Genomic DNA, 20101 nt, shown 5'->3' on the forward strand with positions numbered 1-20101 from the left:
AAAAAAGGAGATCGTTCCATATAACTACAATTTGTTTTAGAATTTTCATTAATGCATTATCATTGACCTCTGATCCATTAAATAAATATAGAATTACCCATTTTATTTATTGTAAAAATGCCTGAAGATGTACATATTTCATTCTTGTTGGATCTTTATTTTGACAATATCACTTTTCCCCAGCCCCACCCCTGCCCATTCTTTTTTCATCAAAATGAAGAGAAAAAGAGAAGATTGCCAAAAAATCAGTATCATTGTAAGTATATATTGTCAATTGCTTTGATTTTAATCGATTTTCCTTGTTGTTTTGAAATAAAAGAATGGAAATGTGTGTATGTTATGTTGATTCAAAACGCGTTAATTTTTCAAGTGCCAGACACAAGACAGACTACCGTAAGTATGCAGCATGCACCCAACATCCATTTCCACTTGACTAACATTTCTGTTCTATCATTTAGTCTAACCATCATTTATTTGAAAGACTAGGACAGCCATTGTTTATTAAGGTAAAACAAGTAATATCCTACGACAAAACTATCATCAACGTTATACTGATGACCATAACACTTTGAAGACTGAAATGACACCAACCGACCTATGTTCCTAAAACTGACACGACACTTACAGACCTACATACAGAGGACTGACACGACACCTACCGACCGACTTACCGACGACAGACGCGACACCTACCGACTGACTTACCGACGACAGACACGACACCTACGGACCTACGTACCGGCGACAGACACGACACCTACCGACCTACGTACCGAAAACTCACGACACCTACAGACCTACATAAAGAGAACTGACACGACACCTACCGACAGACTTACCGACGAGACACCTATCGTACCCTTGGTCTGTAGGTGTCTGACCTACGTACTGACGACTGACACGACATCTGCATACCTACCTACCATTGGTTAGTAGGTGTCAGACCTACGTACCAACGACTGACACGACACCAGCCGACCTACGTACCATTGGTCAGTAGGTGTCTAACCTAGGTACCGACGAGTGACATAACACCTCCCGACCTATGTATCATTGGTCAGTAGGTGTTTGCATACGTACAGACGAATTACACGCCGCAATCCGACAAACGAACAGACGACGGATTCGACGCCGACTGACCGACTACGGACTCGACGCCTACCAACCGACTGACCGACCACGGACTCGACGCCTACCGACCGACTGACCGACCACGGACTCGACGCCTACCGACCGACTGACCGACTACGGACTCGACGTCTACCGACCGACTGACCGACTACGGACTCGACGCCTACCGACCGACTGGCCGACTACGGACTCGACGCCTACTGACCGACTGACCGGCTACAGATACGACGCCTACCGACCGCCTTACCGACGAAAAAGACGATACCTATCGACCGGTAGGTAGTTGTCGTATTTGTAGTCTGTAAGTCTGTTGGCAGGTGTTGGGTCTGTGGTCGGTGAGTTGGTGGGTGGGCATCGGGCCCATGGTCGGTGAGTCGGTGGGCGGGCGTCTTGGCTGTTGTCGGTGAGTCGGTGGGCGGGCGTCGGGTTTGTGGTCGGTGAGTCTGTGGGCGGGCGTCGGGTCTGTGGTCGGTGAGTCGGTGGGCGGGCGTCGGGGCTGTTGTCGGTGAGTCGGTGGGCGGGCGTAGGGTCTGTGGTCGGTGAGTCGGTGGATGTGCGTTTTGGCTGTTGTCGGTGAGTCGGTGGGCGGGCGTCTGTAAAACCAGTCTTTATACAAAAGATTTGAACAATGCACTTTCCAAAGAGCTGAATCTAGCTTACGTTTGATTCAGTGTTAGTTTGGTAAGGCCGGGAATAGTTGTGTTGTTCTGACTTCATTTCTTGGAAAATAAACCACAAAGAAGCTAAACTGAAAACCAAATTAGAAAAACCATAAATGTACCAGCAACTCTTTATAAGGAGTGATTCAATATGATTAATCATACAAAAGTATTCCAATACACAATCAGAACTTTTATTCTTGTTTATACCTGTATACTTAGACAGATAGAATTTAATGATGTGAAGCCTCGTTAACATTAGCATCAGTTATGTCAGTAACATATGGCACAAAGAACTTACACAATGAGTGAACATGCTATATTTGTCGATTACTAATGGTTTTCTCACTCAATACAAAATATGCTCATTTCACTCTGTATGACGGAATATACTGATATAGATATGGATTTTCCCCATAAATATTTGACTATTTAACGTGGTTTACAATAAATTCTGCCTTAGTGGACATCATGTATTAAATGCTATTCTCATTGCTGAAACTTGTCGAAGTTGTGAAAACAAAACTAAAACAGCTATTCACGAGTTATCGCCCCTTCCTCCGTATTGATAGTGTCAGACAATACAACATATCAGCTTTGAGTTATGAATTTTTAGGCTAAATGTACTCAGTACGTATAGCCTATTGCGACGACCTATCAGACAAAATTTACCGATCCTGGCCTTCTCATTGGTTGAAATATCGAAAAGAGTTAGAGCCCTCTAGCGGCAATTTTCTGCGTAAATAATGCCGCGACCTTTCAAATTTTAAAAGCATCCACTAATAACAATACGATTATTATTTATTTAAAAAAAGAAGCACAGTGTGGTTGAACTAATGATAAATTTTGAACAATATATTTTACGGAATTTGCTCATGGACATCCCCGACCTCTTATCGCCTGCTGTGAATATTCCTAGAAAACAACCATATTTACCTTAAGTAAGCAAAAAATGGTTTCTTGTATCTTCAAAGTTAATTGTAACTGCATGACTTGATTTACAGTGTATTTACTGTATGGCGGGGCTTATGAATCCTTCTCGACATGACGTAAGCGTACAGAACGCTGCACGTGCGATTTGGCGCCATGATAAGAAGCTTGTCTGAGGGCTTGTTTAATGATGGTGTGAGATTTCTGTGTATATTTAATGGCTGAAATCACATCAGTGTACTATTTAAAATATTTGCTTTATTTTTTAATATTTGGAATATGCTTTCAAAGTATAAAAATATTTATTTTTACTCTACATAAAGGAAGATTTCTAAATGATAGCACCTGATTAAATAAAGTACAAGGAGAATAATACAAGGTGTTCCGGAAGGGTAAGCGTCTTCTGCCTCATCAACGACGATTAAGTAATGTTACGTTCTCAAATGAGAACAAGGTATACACTAACGGAGCAGCAAACAAACAAACGAGCATTACTACATGTCCAGCTTCATTTCATAGAAAGAACTAGAATATTTCTCAATGAGATCGCTGTGACGACTGTAAACCTTCCCCGTAATTTTCATCAATGACGGTGGTGTTTGATAATTCATTGAATGACAATTTACATTTCGTTGATCAATTAAAGATTGCTTCTAATATTTAAAAATCGTTACATGCCACAGGTCCCTAGAATGGAGATGAAAAAAATTGAATTGTTTAAAAATCCACAGAAAACACATTTTATAAGGGCAGTATATGGATATCATGAATTTGCATGATTGATTAATTCAGTTTATGTCCACATTAAAACATCACTGTTTATTTTGTAAGGCCTTAAGCCCTGTATTATGTTGCTCTGATCATATTATCCACCTGTTCCGTGTTCTTTCGTGTTTTCTTATTTCGTTTTAATCATTTAACTTTCGCCGACAAGTATGGTATCATAAGCACATCAACTTTCCCCGGTACTTTAGTGTCCATGACAAAGTCTGCGTATTCATTCTAATGTCACTTCTAAAGTTTGTTTTCTGCTTTACAACCAGTTGGATTAATCTTCAGCTTCAACCAAGACCAACATATAATGGTTCATGTGTATATCAGTAAAAAATCACTGACGAGATGGACAACTCCATCAATTAAGGTTGAATTAAAAGTAACGTGAAAGTTGTTTCTGTTGTAATACCTTTAATTATTTGACCGCTTACATTATATTTGGGATGTGTGTCGTACAGGTTTTAGGGCTTGGATCAATCCTAAACTTAACAGTAATCATTTACATGCAAGTTTTTCTTTTTTAAGGTAACGCGTGAAAAATCGGGACACGTAGCGGTATTATAAATTAAAACACTAAGCTATGGACTACAGTCGAACTTCGTTATTTCAAAGTCGGCGGGAAAAACGTCGAGTTATCCAAGTATTGGATATAAATGAGATCGAATGTTAAGTGAAAAGTTTGGCCGGGACAGACCAAACTCTTCGAATTAAACGGGGTCTTCGAGTTATACGAGTTCGAGATAACGAGGTTTAACTGTACTATACATGTAATCAGAGATACAGAAATGTTGATATATACAGTATGTAGCCTAACATCGTGTAATGATATGTACACTTATATACATGTAGATATTACTTTAATGAAAAAAGTTGATAGTTGAAGGCCATACAAATCAACGTTTATTACGATGTCAGTATACATTCTATATAATGGTATCACATAGTATACGTACATCATCACTACATATTTTATTACAGAATACTTAATTTCAACAAAAATAAAGGTGAAAAAGTGGTAAGGTATATTTTGGCATTCTGACCCGCGACAGAGGTCATAGTTCACTTGTCTGACCGTGTGTGTTATTTATGCTGTGGTATTTATAAAAATATCACACAATCGAGATTTCATGACGTTAGGTCTCATGTGTTTTTACCTAACGTTGATCTCAACAGATTAACACGATAAGATGACCTTATGATAAATAATATTTTATGTTAATATATGTGAAATCTATATTCCAACAGTGGTGGTGGTAATTATGGGATACACTTTAATAAGACAATCAATTGGTTTGAAAGATAATAAGACATTCGGGACAATATGCGTCATAACCTCACAATATTTTAAAGTTAAGAAAAAAAAATCACAAAGTATAGTACAGAATAGTGAAGCAAATGTATGTTCAAACGTGATCATTCTGTTAACAAACATGATCATACTTTTTACAAACGTGATCATACTTTTTACAAACGTGATCATACTTTTTACAAACGTGATCATTCTGTTTACAAACGTGATCATTCTGTTTACTTTTTACAAACGTGATCATTCTGTTTACAAACGTGATCATTCTGTTTACAAACGTGATCATTCTGTTTACAAACGTGATCATACTTTTTACAAACGTGATCATACTTTTTACAAACGTGATCATTCTGTTTACAAACGTGATCATTCTGTTTACAAACGTGATCATACTTTTTACAAACGTGATCATTCTGTTTACAAACGTGATCATTCTGTTTACAAACGTGATCATTCTGTTTACAAACGTGATCATTCTGTTTACAAACGTGATCATTCTGTTCACAAACGTGATCATTCTGTTCACAAACGTGATCATTCTGTTTACAAACGTGATCATTCTGTTTACAAACGTGATCATTCTGTTCACAAACGTGATAATTCTGTTTACAAACGTGATCATTCTGTTTACAAACGTGATCATTCTGTTTACAAACGTGATCATTCTGTTTACAAACGTGATCATTCTGTTCACAAACGTGATCATTCTGTTTACAAACGTACGTCATGATTATGCTACTTCTTTCGAAAGAAAGAATTAAAAATTACGTGTAACACGAAAAAGAAATACGATATTGGTACGTCTCATTTATAAGTGTAAAACCGAATCAGATTACATGTTTATCACTGAATATATAAATGTTACATTGTTGGAACCTGATGTATAGTGGCTTTGAGCTAATTTGATTTTTCTCTTGTAAAATGTGAAGCTTTCTTCAACATAAAAGTGTATCATATTGAGATACTTGTACAACATTTCATAATACTGACGTAACAAACAGAATATGTAAAGAGCTTATCAATTATATCATAAAAGAACATGAGATCCTGCTGACCTTAATCTGAAGCTAAATTCAGCGAAATTAAAATATGGTTTAAGAACGATTTGCATGGCAACTCCTGCAAATTACAAGGAGAATAGGACCCGGTGTTCTGGAAGAGTAAGCGTCTTATGCTATAAGATGGCGGAGGAAACTCCAAATTGGTCTAAATAAATTTACACATCCAAATGGAGAAACACTAATCCAATAACGTTTATTACAAATACCGGCGACATAGCCTCTGATCCATAATTAACATCGAAAAATGTTCTCCAGTGCGAAGAATTGTTCCAATATTTTGGTTTTAATTCCGATTGAAACCATAATATTTTCTAATATTTTGCTACATGCTTAGTAGTCCTACACTGTGACATTTGTAATAATTTTATAAATATTGTGAATAAATATTGACAGTTGATCTGTCACCTGTAAATAACAACGTGAATACCTCTTGTCAACTCAATCCAAAAATTTTGTTTATATCTGAAATAAGAAAGGAAATGATATCAACCATACAAAAGTAGAAATCGGAGATCAATTTATAACATTTATATCACATTTCTAGCTTCACAATCAAGATTACATCTTTATCAATCTGACGCTTGACATGCCTCTATAATAACATCGGTATGAATCAATCTCTCCAAAGGCTATGATTCTATGAATTCCCCTTTCTTCGTATTTTTAAGGACACTCGCTCTGAACGAAACATATTTCGTTAACTTAATGACTAATAAAGTGAAATTATATAGATGGAAGAAGGAATATTTATACAATACACATATTTATGTAAATGATTTAATGACGTATTGACGGCTCACGGAACATGTCTTCCTTTGTATCATTCTGATATCTACAAATAATACCCCCACAATAAGAAACAGGAAGCTTCGATTTGACAGAACTAATACATTGATTTCGTACATCTAATCAGAATCTGGTATATTGTTCATTTGTTACCCTAGCTTCACTGGCAGAAAGTCGATGGGATGGGCCTGGCACTTCTTCCCTCACAAATGATGTCTGATAGGCCCTGTTGTCAGCACCAGAAAAACTATTATCTGTTTCTAAGTTCGTTATAGGAGGATAGATGTACGAATCCCGGAGTTCTCTGAAAGGAGTCGTTTTGTTAAAATCGACAAGTGTCAACAGGACAAAATAATCGTAAACTGGAGTCCATGTAGCCTCTCCACGTAGTCAAACACTACAGTGACTGAGATGGACAGTGACCGTCTCCTTAAGCCAAGTTGAAATTGTGAGTAAGAGTTGATATATAACATTATCAGGAAAAGATGTGTTTGGATATGTTCAAATTTTAGTATATATGCTTAACAGTACGTCTACATCAAACCAAACGAATAGTATATAACAGTGTTAACATTCTGTAACCATAGTAACATTTATGTGAAATAAATTTACATATATAATCAACAGTACGATTTCTATACAAAGCTATGGTGATGTGAAGGACATTATCAAAATATCACAATATAATACAAAACCAAAACGTTCAGAAAAGATATTACTCACTGAAACTGGTATTCGCCTTTTTCTAAGGGTTTTCTCTTGACGCAGAGGCAACACACACAGATGAGAATTATAAGCAGGACTGCTCCACCAGCACACGCTAAGAGGATGATATACCTGGACTCCATCGTCAGTCGTTCATCTGAATTCTCGCAATGTTCTCCATAATATACAAAATCGTCGCTCGTTTTACACCTGTCGAAGACAAGATTTGATGATTGAAAACGCTTTTCAGTATTAGTGAGTTTAAGTTTCCAATTACAGTTGAAACTCGTTGTCTCGAAATCGCTTGAGTCGAAATTCCGTTTGAGTCGATGTACTTTTCAAGTTCCAATTGTTTTCCTTCTACATCTGTAATTTTAGTCGAATTTCATTAAGTAGTTATAAATGCACTCATCATGTGTTTTTCAAACATAATTGATATATTCTTTAATCGTGTCAATTACATACACTAATACCGAAAGAATCAAAGATTATAAATAACAGTAGTAATGTTTACATATATCTATATTAATGTACAACATGAAATGTGTGTTTGTATATCTATAGGATAGCGTTATAGATATATATATCTATATGATTGTACAACATGAAATGTGTGTTTGTATATACATGTCTACCGCATGGTGTAATAAATAAATATTTATACAATTGTACACTCTTGATATGTACTTTTTAAATCTAGTGTCTAGTGATAGTGTAATTAATACATATTTACATAATTATATAATTGTACAATCTTTAATTGTTTTTGTATATCTGTAGGGCAGAGTTATGTACATATATTTAGATAGTTGTACAATTTTGAAATTAGTTTTTGTACATATATCTAGTTGTACAAGAAAGTAAACAATATATAATCGTACAACCTTGAATTGGTTTTTTGTTTATCTATCGGACTGTGTAAGAAATTATATAAATAAACACTCTTGAATTGGTTTTTTGTTTATCTATCGGACTGTGTAAAAAATTATATAAATAAACAATCTTGAATTGGTTTTTTGTTTATCTATCGGACTGTGTAAGAAATTATATAAATAAACAATCTTGAATGGTGTGTGTGTTTTTTTTTTTGACATCTATCGAATAGTGTAATTAATAATATATTTACATAATTTTACAATGTTTAGCTGTGTTTTTCTATATCTATCGATCTATGTTATGAAATATATTTATATAATTGTACAATCGTGAATTGTATTTTTTCTACGTCTATAGAATAGTGTAATTAATGTATATTTGTATAATCATATAATTGTACAAATTTAAATCGTGTTTTTGTATATCTATCGGAAAGTGTAATAAGTATATAATTGCATAATTTTACATCATTGTTGAATTATGTTTTTGTACATCTTTCGGATGCCATACAATTAAAACTTTTGATTGTAAAATGATACAAACCTGCATCCGATATTATTCTGTTCATTTACATAACACTGTGCTCCATTCCTACAAGGATTATTTGTTTTACATTTGTGCACACACGATGTTACTCCCCCGGAGTGATGGCAGTCGTATCCTACAGCACATATTCCCTCAGCCTTACACGGTGACTTGAGACTCAACATAGCTGTAGATTGAAAAAAAATATCCTTATCATACTTTTTGCCACTCAGTTTCCATTGTAACAACATCAATTTGAATCTCTTTAGAAGAGATGTATGTGACAGTATAGGTATTTCGGTTGTCGATGCAATGAATAAACGTTCCTCGCAGGACAATTTTTACGACCAAAATAGCATTGTCACTGACATGTAAATCATTCCATGCATTTCCATGACACACCTCCTAAATAAACATATGAACGTTAACTTATATCAAAAGGTGTTTCTTGTGTTTCTACTGTACATTCTTTGAGGTTGCTTGTGGATTTTAGTCCCCGCGATTCGTCGAATGCCTAATTTATCTGAATAGTGTTATGATTCAGAAAATACACTTACACATTTGGATGAACTTTTATGTCATCCAGTTTCGATAAGTATGAAATTTATTGAATGTAAATCCCAATCATAGTGTTTACATTTATTTCGAACAATTTCTATTTTCCTTATTCGTCTTCGTGTTTAGGAAGCTCAACCTTATAGAACACCTGGTCTTATTCTCTATGTTCTTTTTCGGGAGTTTCCATGTAAACTGTTCTTTGATTCATATATTACCCTAATTTCTTACTTTTTCTTTCAATTGTTCATGCCCTTAGCATCACGGATGAACTCTAGGACGAAAACGCTGCATGATGAATTTATAATCTGTCTCTACTCTGACTAAAATCTTCAACTAATCCTGAAATGTGTTTTTCTCTTGTGTGTCTTTGTAATCTCTTGGTAGGATGATATACAATGATAATTGTGGTATAATCTTGTATTGTCGGTTATGGTACAAGTGGTACATTGTTACATGAATACCTTGTGCATATTCAGTGTGGCGGTTTATCTTGATGTATCCTTGACTGAGGGCACCTATACCACTAAAACTCGGACTGGAATCCATCTGTTTTTGTACTTGCTGTATTTTGGCTGAAGTTTGGTCCCATGTTTTATCCCGCTGTGACGTCACGTCCAAATTAACAGCGTATGTACATACTACACTGCCGTGTCTGTTAACATGTGTAAAATAATAAGGGATATCTTGAGAATAAAAAAACATGATCTAGGTTCATTATGTGTTGTAAAAAATGAAAGCATACATTTAACTTCTCGTAGCATAGAAAGATGGTATTGATATGAAAAGCACAGACAATATCCAATCATAACGACCGTACTTCACAAAACATGGCTACTGTTTTCGCCTTAGATTTAAGTTCAACCTTCAGGCCTAATGATTTAATGTTGAAATTGAGCCATCATTTTATTTTCGCATAGTTGAATGAAGGGCAAAATGGGCGAAAAATAGTGATGTTCCAACAAAACTGTTATGTATGATGTAAACGTATACTGTGTCTGTTGTTTGTGGCACAATAACAGAACTCTATTAGGTAATATTGAGAAATATGTTATCACAAAGGTGTAAAGATCTTCATATCTACCTGTAGTGAACAATGGTAATTTTTCGGAAACCAGGAACATCTTTATATATGTATTCCAACTGAAAAGATCAAAGACATGACAGCACGATTAATAATATGTTAGTTTGGAGTATACATACTGATTACACTGTATATCAATAATACCAATCACACACACACGATGTCTGCTTCGTTGATTAATTAAAGAGAATAAGTTTAAGATTTCCAGCCCTGATGGGAGGGGCGGCGTCATGCAACGAGTCTATAAATTTGTTACGAATGAACGGTGAATATTGTTCAGACCAGGTTATTAAATCAGGGATAGACCTCACCTGAAGTCCATAATTGTATAATACTTTAACGTTAATATTTTTCTGGATTCAAAACTCAAGACAAATTCCTTATTTACATAGTCCGTATCAAAACAAATATGAATATTTAATTAATCAAAGACGGTATGATTTTTTTTGTTCAGTGCAACGGTATTTCATTGACTGAATACCAAATCACACATGTAGTTTGTTGTATCAGTATGTCTTCATGAGGAAAATGCAATTAAAAGTGTAAGGACCAATCTATGAATTATCTGCTACCCAAATATTTTCTTTCCAATGAACTTATTCATAGAGAATGAAGATTATTAACGAAATATTTGTTTCTTACCCTATTTATCACCTTCCTGGAAAGATCTTTGTAGTCATTGGAGGTCTCTTTTAGGTAATTATCGTTCCAAGTTATGTCAAACGATATGGTAAAAGGTAAAATAAGTATGGCGGATTCTGTAAAATAAACCAGCAAACTTTCTAAAACAAATTCAGATTCAGTGCATTTGACAAGTTATAAAATAAAAAGCAATAAAGTACAATAATGTTTTATGAACGATTCCACTTCGTGATAAAGACATGAATAAGGATGAAAACAGTATCTAAAGATGACACGGAACACTTCCGTTAATTATAATATGTAACAAATACAACCAAAGACCTTCCTCTCTTATAACTTAATTGATTTTAAAAGATATAGACTTTTCTGAAGTTATTCAGTTTGATGACGTACCCCATAGTGGAGCTGTGTTACTGTATGGAGAAGGAGCGGTGGCTACAGGCTTTTTGTCCGGAGTTGTAGGAAATAGTGGAGTCCTTCCCCAGGATCTGCACACCTTAACGCAGTCTATCGTAGTTGTGGTTGGTGTGGTTGTCGTAGGGGTAGTTGTAGTGGTTGGTGTTGTTGTAGTTGTAGTTGTTGGTGTTGTTGTAGTTGTTGGTGTTGTTGTAGTTGTAGTTGTTGTTGTAGTTGTAGTTGTTGTTGTAGTTGTAGGTGTTGTTGTAGTTGTAGTTGTTGGTGTTGTAGTAGTTGTAGTTGTCGGTGTTGTTGTAGTTGTCGGTGTTGTAGTTGTTGGTGTTGTTGTAGTTGTCGGTGTTGTAGTTGTTGGTGTTGTTGTAGTTGTTGGTGTTGTAGTTGTTGGTGTTGTTGTAGTTGTTGGTGTTGTTGTAGTTGTCGGTGTTGTAGTTGTTGGTGTTGTTGTAGTTGTCGGTGTTGTAGTTGTTGGTGTTGTTGTAGTTGTTGGTGTTGTAGTTGTTGGTGTTGTAGTTGTCGGTGTTGTTGTAGTTGTTGGTGTTGTAGTTGTTGTAGTTGTTGGTGTTGTAGTTGTTGGTGTTGTTGATGTTGTAGTTGTTGGTGTTGTTGATGTTGTTGTTGTGGTTGTCGTTGTGGTTGTTGGTGTTATTGTAGTTGCAGAAGTAGGTCTACATACTTTTACACATTCTGTTGTAAACTTATTAGAAGTAGATGTACTGCGTGTGGATGTTAACGTATTTGGTGTTGTTTTGATATCTGTTGTGATAACGTTAGTGTTGATATCTGTTGTGATAACGTTTTCACTTGTTGACATCGTGGCGAATTTCGAAGCATTTGCAGATGTAGGCTTTTCGGTGGTAAAGAATGGATTATTGGTGAAAGCGCTAGTGAACTTTGATGACAATGTCGATCGACACACTTTTACACAAGATATGGTACTCGTAGGAGTGGAATTAGTTGATGTAGTTGTCGGCGTCGTTGTTGTCGGAGATGTCGTTGTTGTCGAGGTTGTGGTGGTTGTAGTTGTCGGAGTTGTAGTTGTTGTCGGAGTCGTGGTGGTTGTCGGTGTAGTTGTAGTTGTGGTTGTTGGTGTCGTTGTAGTTGTGGGAGTTGTGGTGGTTGTGGTTGTTGGTGTCGATGTAGTAGTGGGAGTTGTGGTAGTTGTCGGAGTTGTTGTAGTTGTGGGTGTCGTGGTGGTGGTGGTCGGTGTAGTTGTGGTTGTGGTCGTTGGTGTCGTTGTAGTAGTGGGAGTTGTGGTGGTTGTCGGAGTTGTTGTAGTTGTGGATGTCGTGGTAGTTGTAGTTGTGGGTGTCGTGGTAGTTGTAGTTGTGGGTGTCGTGGTAGTTGTAGTTGCGGGTGTCGTTGTAGTAGTGGGAGTTGTGGTAGTTGTCGGAGTTGTTGTAGTTGTGGATGTCGTGGTAGATGTAGTTGTGAGTGTCGTAGTGGTTGTCGGTGTAGTTGTGGTTGTGGTTGTTGGTGTCGTTGTAGTAGTGGGAGTTGTGGTGGTTGTGGTTGTTGGTGTCGTTGTAGAAGTGGGAGTTGTGGTGGTTGTGGATGTCGTGGTAGTTGTAGTTGCGGGTGTCGTAGTGGTTGTCGGTGTAGTTGTAGTAGTGGGAGTTGTGGTGGTTGTGGTTGTTGGTGTCGTTGTAGTAGTGGGAGTTGTGGTAGTTGTCGGAGTTGTTGTAGTTGTGGGTGTCGTAGTGGTGGTCGGTGTAGTTGTAGATGTAGTTGTGGGTGTCGTTGTAGTAGTGGGAGTTGTGGTGGTTGTGGTGGTTGGTGTCGTTGTAGTAGTGGGAGTTGTGGTAGTTGTCGGAGTTGTTGTAGTTGTGGGTGTCGTAGTGGTGGTCGGTGTAGTTGTAGATGTAGTTGTGGGTGTCGTTGTAGTAGTGGGAGTTGTGGTGGTTGTGGTTGTTGGTGTCGTTGTAGTAGTGGGAGTGGTGGTTGTGGTTGTCGGTGTCGTTGTAGTAGTGGGAGTTGTGGTGGTTGTGGTTGTTGGTGTCGTTGTAGTAGTGGGAGTGGTGATTGTGGTTGTGGATGTCGTTGTAGTTGTGGGAGTTGTGGTGGTTGTGGTTGTTGGTGTCGTTGTAGTAGTGGGAGTTGTGGCGGTTGTAGTTGTTGGTGTCGTTGTTGATGTTGGAGTTGTGGTAGTTTTAGGTGTTGTTGTGGTTGACGTTGTTGAAGACCGGCAGACCTTTACGCAATTTATGTTGGTAGGAGTAAGCAGTGTAGGTTTGGTATATTGTATGGGATTTACAGTAATATTTTGCAAGGGACTACTTGACATAACCTTTGTTGTGGAAAGGGTGTTTGAAGTTGTTGAGCTGAAATCAGGTTTTTTTGATATAGTGTCATCTGTTTGAAAAGTGTTAGAAATCGTTGACTTCTGCGAGTTTGATGTAGGTGTTATGGTATTTCCAGATGATGTTGAAAGACATTCTAATACACAGTTAAGTGTCGTGGTGATTGGTGTGGTGGTTGTAGACTTAGTGGTGGTTGTCTGTGTTGTAGTTGTTGGTGTGGTCGGTCCTTTTGTTGTCGTTGTTGTTGGTGTTGTTGTGGTTGTCGGGTTTGACGTGGTTTGTGTTGTAGTACTGGTTAAAGTAGTCGTAGTTGGTGTGGTAGTGGATGTTGTTGTAGTTGTGGTCGGAGTTGTAGTTGTTGTCGGAGTTGTAGTTGTGGTCGGAGTTGTAGTTGTAGTTGTTGTTGGAGTTGTAGTAGTTGTCGGAGTGGTCGTTGTTGTCGGAGTTGTAGTTGTGGTCGGAGTTGTAGTTGTTGTTGGAGTTGTAGTAGTTGTCGGAGTTGTAGTTGTTGTCGGAGTTGTAGTTGTGGTCGGAGTTGTAGTTGTTGTTGTTGGAGTTGTAGTTGTTGTCGGAGTTGTAGTTGTTGTCGGAGTTGTAGTAGTTGTCGGAGTGGTCGTTGTTGTCGGAGTGGTCGTTGTTGTCGGAGTTGTAGTTGTGGTCGGAGTTGTAGTTGTTGTTGGAGTTGTAGTAGTTGTCGGAGTTGTAGTTGTTGTCGGAGTTGTAGTAGTTGTCGGAGTTGTAGTTGTTGTCGGAGTGGTTGTTGAAGTTGTTGTTGGAGTGGTAGTTGTTGTCGGAGTGGTAGTTGTAGTAGTTGTTGGAGTTGTAGTAGTCGTTGTAGTAGTTGTAGTCGTTGTAGTTGGACAAATGTGGTAACATTTATCATATTCTGAAAGAAGAGATCCTTATCCTAAGCATACCGCAAGTTATTAAGATTAACCTATAATATCGAAATACATATGAATATGAAATCTATGTATGATATAGTCAGTATGTGTTGATATCATGATATAGACATTAATTTTGGTATAAATAAATAAACACTAATTTTGAACACATGCCAAAGAAATACAAGTAAATATACACGAAAGATCGAAACAAAAAATAAATATAATCATACAACTGGAGTGAAAAAAGAAGAAGAAAGTAGGACGAAAATTTCAAGAGGAAGTAGTTTTGTAGCCCCATGCTTACCTTGCTGTTGGTACAGTGAAAGAGACATGGCATCACTTGGTGCACTTTTCGTTACCATAACAACGAATACTAGTATCCACTTCCACATCATGGTGGTGACGTTGTCTGAAACACCTTTCTGAAGGATATCAAATGTATGAATATTTTACATAACATTGGTTTTATTTATTATTTGTTATGTTCATTTCACACAAGTATAAAAAAAAACTTGGCCAGGCTTAATCTACAATAGTTATCTGAATTTTGTAAAATCTTACTTTAAGCTTTGAGCTTAGCGCCAGTCCAAGTGAGGAATATTTTCCATCGGGGTGAATTAAATATTACCACCTCTCTTTTCGTTCTCAACACTTGATTCAACACATACAAGAACTAGTTATATCGTTGTCAGCATAATAAGATCCTAGGATGTAATAGATCTAATCACATAATACATTTGTTTAACTTGTAAAATGTGGTCGGACGTCTGGTTATATTTATAAGGAAAATTGTGCATTCATTTCTAAATACTATAGTTACCTTTCCAGTAACCTAAAAGCCAATGATCATTTGATTCGAACATTGGCACGGGCCACATTATGGTATAATCAATCATTGAAAATAACACTTCTCCATCTTGTTGTTGACATCGATTTCGAGTCTTAATTTCTCTTCAGTTGATTCTCAGATTTCAAGAAGGACAAAATCTTACTGTTTCATTCATTATTTGTCTCTGCTATATCTGATTCTGTACAATTCTTGAAATGATTCTGTAGGATGTCAAGTTTGAGTGATCAGCGATATTACCATAACCATTGTTCATTAGGACAACCGGCTGGGGATACATGTCCGAAAATAATGTTTTTGCATGTGTGTCAGATAATATGCATAGTATGGTTACCTTAATAAGACATACACTCAGGCAATAAAGATATGTAGATGCCATTGACATGTTTGTACCTTAAAACCACGCCCCCTTTCCACACCCAGATTACAAACGAAAGTAGACTGAAGTGACCCTATATATCAGCAATATACAATACATGTCTACGTCAAATAATGTCACGACAACAGAAATATGTTAAAATACCTGTTGACCTAAAGACAACACTTGGTCTGTTTTCACCAATATATTGATACTCTTTACATTTTCTGTGCATTTTAACCAATGTTTTCGTAACCAATAGCAACCAATTTTTTGCAGTTTCTTTTTATTTCTTAATGAATTTCTTATGAAATTCTGAAAAGGTTTGATGTATATTCAACGATTATATAATTATATCAGGTTAGATTTTGAAGCTAACAATGCGTGTGAATAACGTGTCCAGTGTTTATCTTGATGGTCAACTTTTACTCCTGTGAAACCAAACACATCTCTCCTCCACTATCGACGAAGATGTGACTCGGTCAGACTACTTAAGGGGAGATTATTCGCTGCCCTCTTCAGAGTTTATTTGATATAAATTCATCATTCAATAAGGGAAATAATTCAAATTACAAAGTTTTAAATTTGTAAATGACAGTATTGTAACTGAAACAGGTTAATAAGTCCGATCAGGGCGGGGTGACGATTGATCATATTGTTTTGAGAAAGTAAATCTATAATTGGCCCTTACACTTAATTGTCAACCTATAAAACAGTAATATTTAATTCCATTTACTGAAGACATATTACTTCTGATCATTATTTTAGTGTTTTACCCTTTCTTCCATTGAATCTTTATGTTGGGTATGGGTTCTGGAACATAGCAGTATGCTTTACATTAGAGAATGAAAATGTCGAGGACAATCACATCATAACAGGCTGCTATTACATACTGCTTTATAGTCATTTTAGTAAGATATTTCGAAAGTTGATAAAAATACCAATTTAATAGTCCGATTTATTTATTACTTGTATAAATAACATAAGCATGTGCCATAATATCAGAAATTAAAAACAAATTATTGTCAAAAATGAAGAAACTTCGAGTTAGATGCATCCACGACTCCTCATTACAGACTGTATATCGATTACAGCACTATAAGCTCTACACAGCTGACTTCTATGAGACATTTCATCTATACAACAGTTAATAATGCTACATGGGAAAATTCTTCCGGAAGTGGGATAGGTACGGTCTAAGATGACCGCATTAAATAAGGCTTTGGTTGATAAAACAAATATGGCAGCGTTTTCGCTTTCCTGAACTGTTTTACTTAACATTAAATTTTACTAAACCAAAAGATGATTTTACACAAAATAAATTGGCATGAATTAAAATTTCTTTATTCTTTTATGTGTAACACCAACCGGTATCATGACGTCACAACATATACATAAGCACAAAAAGTCAAGGTCACAATAATTGCGTGATCGATCGTTCGATTTAATGTGCTAAAATTTCTTCATTTATTATAGCAATAATCAGTAAACCAAAATATATTGGTGTTTTATGTTCATGATACTTTCAATCGAGAAAGTCACAGTCTAATTATAAATTCTTATTAAAATGTGCCATTCTCTTGTATGATCGTTTGACACGTAACTATTGAATGTTGTCCATTGTTGATATGAATGCAGTCTGGAAATATATAGATGATCATCTGTAAGCCGAATTACATTTATATCAGTAATAAATACACTTTGACTATCATTTAAAGGATTAAATAATTGACTTTATAGACACATTATTTTCTCACGAAAAATAGGGTCATTTGAGGACGGTCAGATTCCTAAAGTACCGGTTTGTCCATTATTTGTATAGTAATTCTGTAGTGTACTTTACCACCACAGTCCCGGACAAATTGGCCACATTCAGATAACGGTCAATTCTCTAATCTATAAATTATGGAAGGTGTTACTGATATTAGAAAATTACCAACATACCAAATTCGTGTTGCAAAAATATTGTTCTGCATTGGTGTCTGAGAAATTGTTAACTATGTGTTCATACGTCATATTTTAGTTTCATAGTATATATATTCCTTAAATGATTACGTCACCCTGCTATACAGTATATACTGTAACATTATTAATTTTTTTCATGGGGGTCTTATTTTCGTCGACTTCGTTTGGACTCTTTAGGATTGAATTCAGATGTTCGCAAATTGGTTAACTGATAAAAATGACGTGATTTTGTCGTAAAATTGTGTTTCTTGAGTATGGACAATATATTAAATGAAGTGTCGATGAGAAGTAGTTTCTGCACAAACATGGTTCGGAATTTTTTTAATCAGGTTGGTAATGTCAATAGAAGGTGTAAAATATGTTTTAGAGTAGTTTATGAATTTACCGATTTTCCATTTAGTATGACGTCATCAAATTATGATGCCAATAATGTAAATAAACGTGGTGATCACAGCCAAAGGTTTTTTGCCAAAAACTTGCAGCATAAATATATTTTTATGTCATGCAATTTAGACTATTGTGTTCTGTTTTTATTACATTTTTAAACTTATCGTCATTTTATAAATTTGTTATGTTCTTGAAAAAAGCGAATCAAAGCCCCGCTTCCCCACCTTCTCCCTCAATAACATAAACCAATAGATAAATAACAGCTGTTCAGTGCTTCATATTTTCACACTCACAAGTTCCGTGTTTTAAGGCAGTTTTAAACGAATATACACTTTCATCCAATTGCACGTCCCCATAATAGCTTGATTCAGAACTAAATCACCCAAATATGCGGTTATATAAATAAAACAACGATTTTCACATTTACTGCACAACTATGTACAATTCGTAACAATCAAGCAGATAGTATAACAAACTACATGCTATATCTTAATGGCAGATGACAGTGTATAACATAGAGGGTTTGTTATATACTACAGCACGATAGGTCCTGCTAACATCATTTGGTAATAAACATATCTATCATGTTATTTTACATTTATGCACTTTAACTAAAATTTTTTATTTTTTGTAAGTCGGTATTTTTCATAATCATTATTGCAGTCTAATAAATATATTAGGTTTTCTAAGCATAGCGCATTCTTTAAATAAATCTAAGTTTAATGGAGGTAATTATGTTTCGATATTGTTTTAATTATTCTCTTTTTTTCTTAGATAATTCATATTTTTCCTTCCTGTGTACGTGCCTACGTGTACGTTCTAGTTGATCGAAATATTTTGTATCGAGTTGGGCATTATTCTAACGTCATTGATTTGCGGATGTGTAAATACAAACACTGTACATTGTAATACCCAGACCAGTATACCTCAGTGAACGTTTAGAACTTTGCTTTTAGAAACAATACTTTGCTCTAACTGCTAGCAATGGAATACCATGTGTTGTGGTTAGATTTTCGTTTTAAGCGGTAAAATTCATTTCATTCTAGACTGTCAGTTGACGAGGTGTTAAATCATATCCTATTTAACTGTTTGCATGTATGCAACCCCTATAGGGATTAAGATAACATCAAGCTGTGATTGGTTGGGATTGGAACGGCATGTGTGTCACAAGTGAACCACGTAGGAATGTGTGTCTCTCACATACATGCAAGAAAAATGTAGGTCAGAATTCAAACATCTTATAGAGTATATCCGGGTTGACTATAATACTTATTCAAGAAAGTTCATATAAAAGACGAATAAGCGACAGTTTTTTATTTGTAAAACACGTATTTTCTACACAATAAAAAACCCGTATCGTCTACACAATAGCGATACAATATCATAACATTTAACCACTATTTGAAAAAAAAACTAGAAAAAAAGTAATAAACACAATGAATAAATAAATAACGATAATGATGAAAAAACGAGGATTAAATTTGATAACAGAAACAAGAGGAAACTGGGCTGATTTCGCTGTGCACTCTTTATAATAAACATACACAAATCACGGCACTTTATAAACTTATGAAGAAATCAAATAAGTACTTTAATGAGATGAATTTACATTGTCTATTGTTCCGTTGTGTTCAGTAAGTAATATAAAAGACTATAAACAGAAATCCATTAACATTTTTGTAAACATTCTTTGTAGAACAGATATGGAATATCTTCGTAAATAATAAAACAAACAATAATGATAAAAATCTCAAAGCGTATAACCACAATAACGTACGGCATTAAACGATATGTAATATTAATGAGAGTTAATCACTAAACACATATATACAGTATAACAGTCACTTATATACTAGTATTTAACGTCATTTGTTCTGCAACAATCGTAATAAATTAATTCAACATATAA

The 20101-nt window shown here is 35.7% G+C and overlaps 1 protein-coding gene across 1 annotated transcript; it reads right to left on the reverse strand.

Moving 5' to 3' along the window:
• Positions 1-5021: 5021 nt before the first annotated feature.
• LOC132550438 (mucin-3A-like) lies at positions 5022-13732 on the reverse strand. The gene is made up of 9 exons (XM_060214506.1): positions 12873-13732; positions 11428-11609; positions 11035-11150; positions 10393-10451; positions 9773-9963; positions 8772-8940; positions 7371-7562; positions 6801-6951; positions 5022-5507 (listed from the first exon to the last, which is right to left on the reverse strand). Exons 1-9 carry the CDS (start codon positions 13730-13732, stop codon positions 5022-5024), a joined length of 2406 nt encoding a protein of 801 aa, XP_060070489.1.
• Between the last annotated feature and the right edge of the window lie 6369 nt (positions 13733-20101).

This window comes from Ylistrum balloti, unplaced genomic scaffold (assembly GCF_031769215.1).
Source record: "Ylistrum balloti isolate Yb309-2 unplaced genomic scaffold, AGI_CSIRO_Ybal_v1 Utg370124, whole genome shotgun sequence".
In the NCBI taxonomy this organism is placed as follows: Eukaryota; Metazoa; Mollusca; class Bivalvia; order Pectinida; family Pectinidae; genus Ylistrum; species Ylistrum balloti.

Excerpts from the sequence above, each read along its gene's own strand:
- LOC132550438 (XM_060214506.1), bottom strand. The coding sequence starts at position 13,732 with ATGTCAAGTAGTCCCTTGCAAAATATTACTGTAAATCCCATACAATAT. Across the intron at positions 8,941-9,772 it reads CCACACTGAATATGCACAAG|CTATGTTGAGTCTCAAGTCA; the intron begins GTATTCATGTAA and ends TTCAATCTACAG. Across the intron at positions 5,508-6,800 it reads TTTCTGCCAGTGAAGCTAGG|AATGATCACGTTTGTGAACA; the intron begins GTAACAAATGAA and ends GTTTGTAAACAG.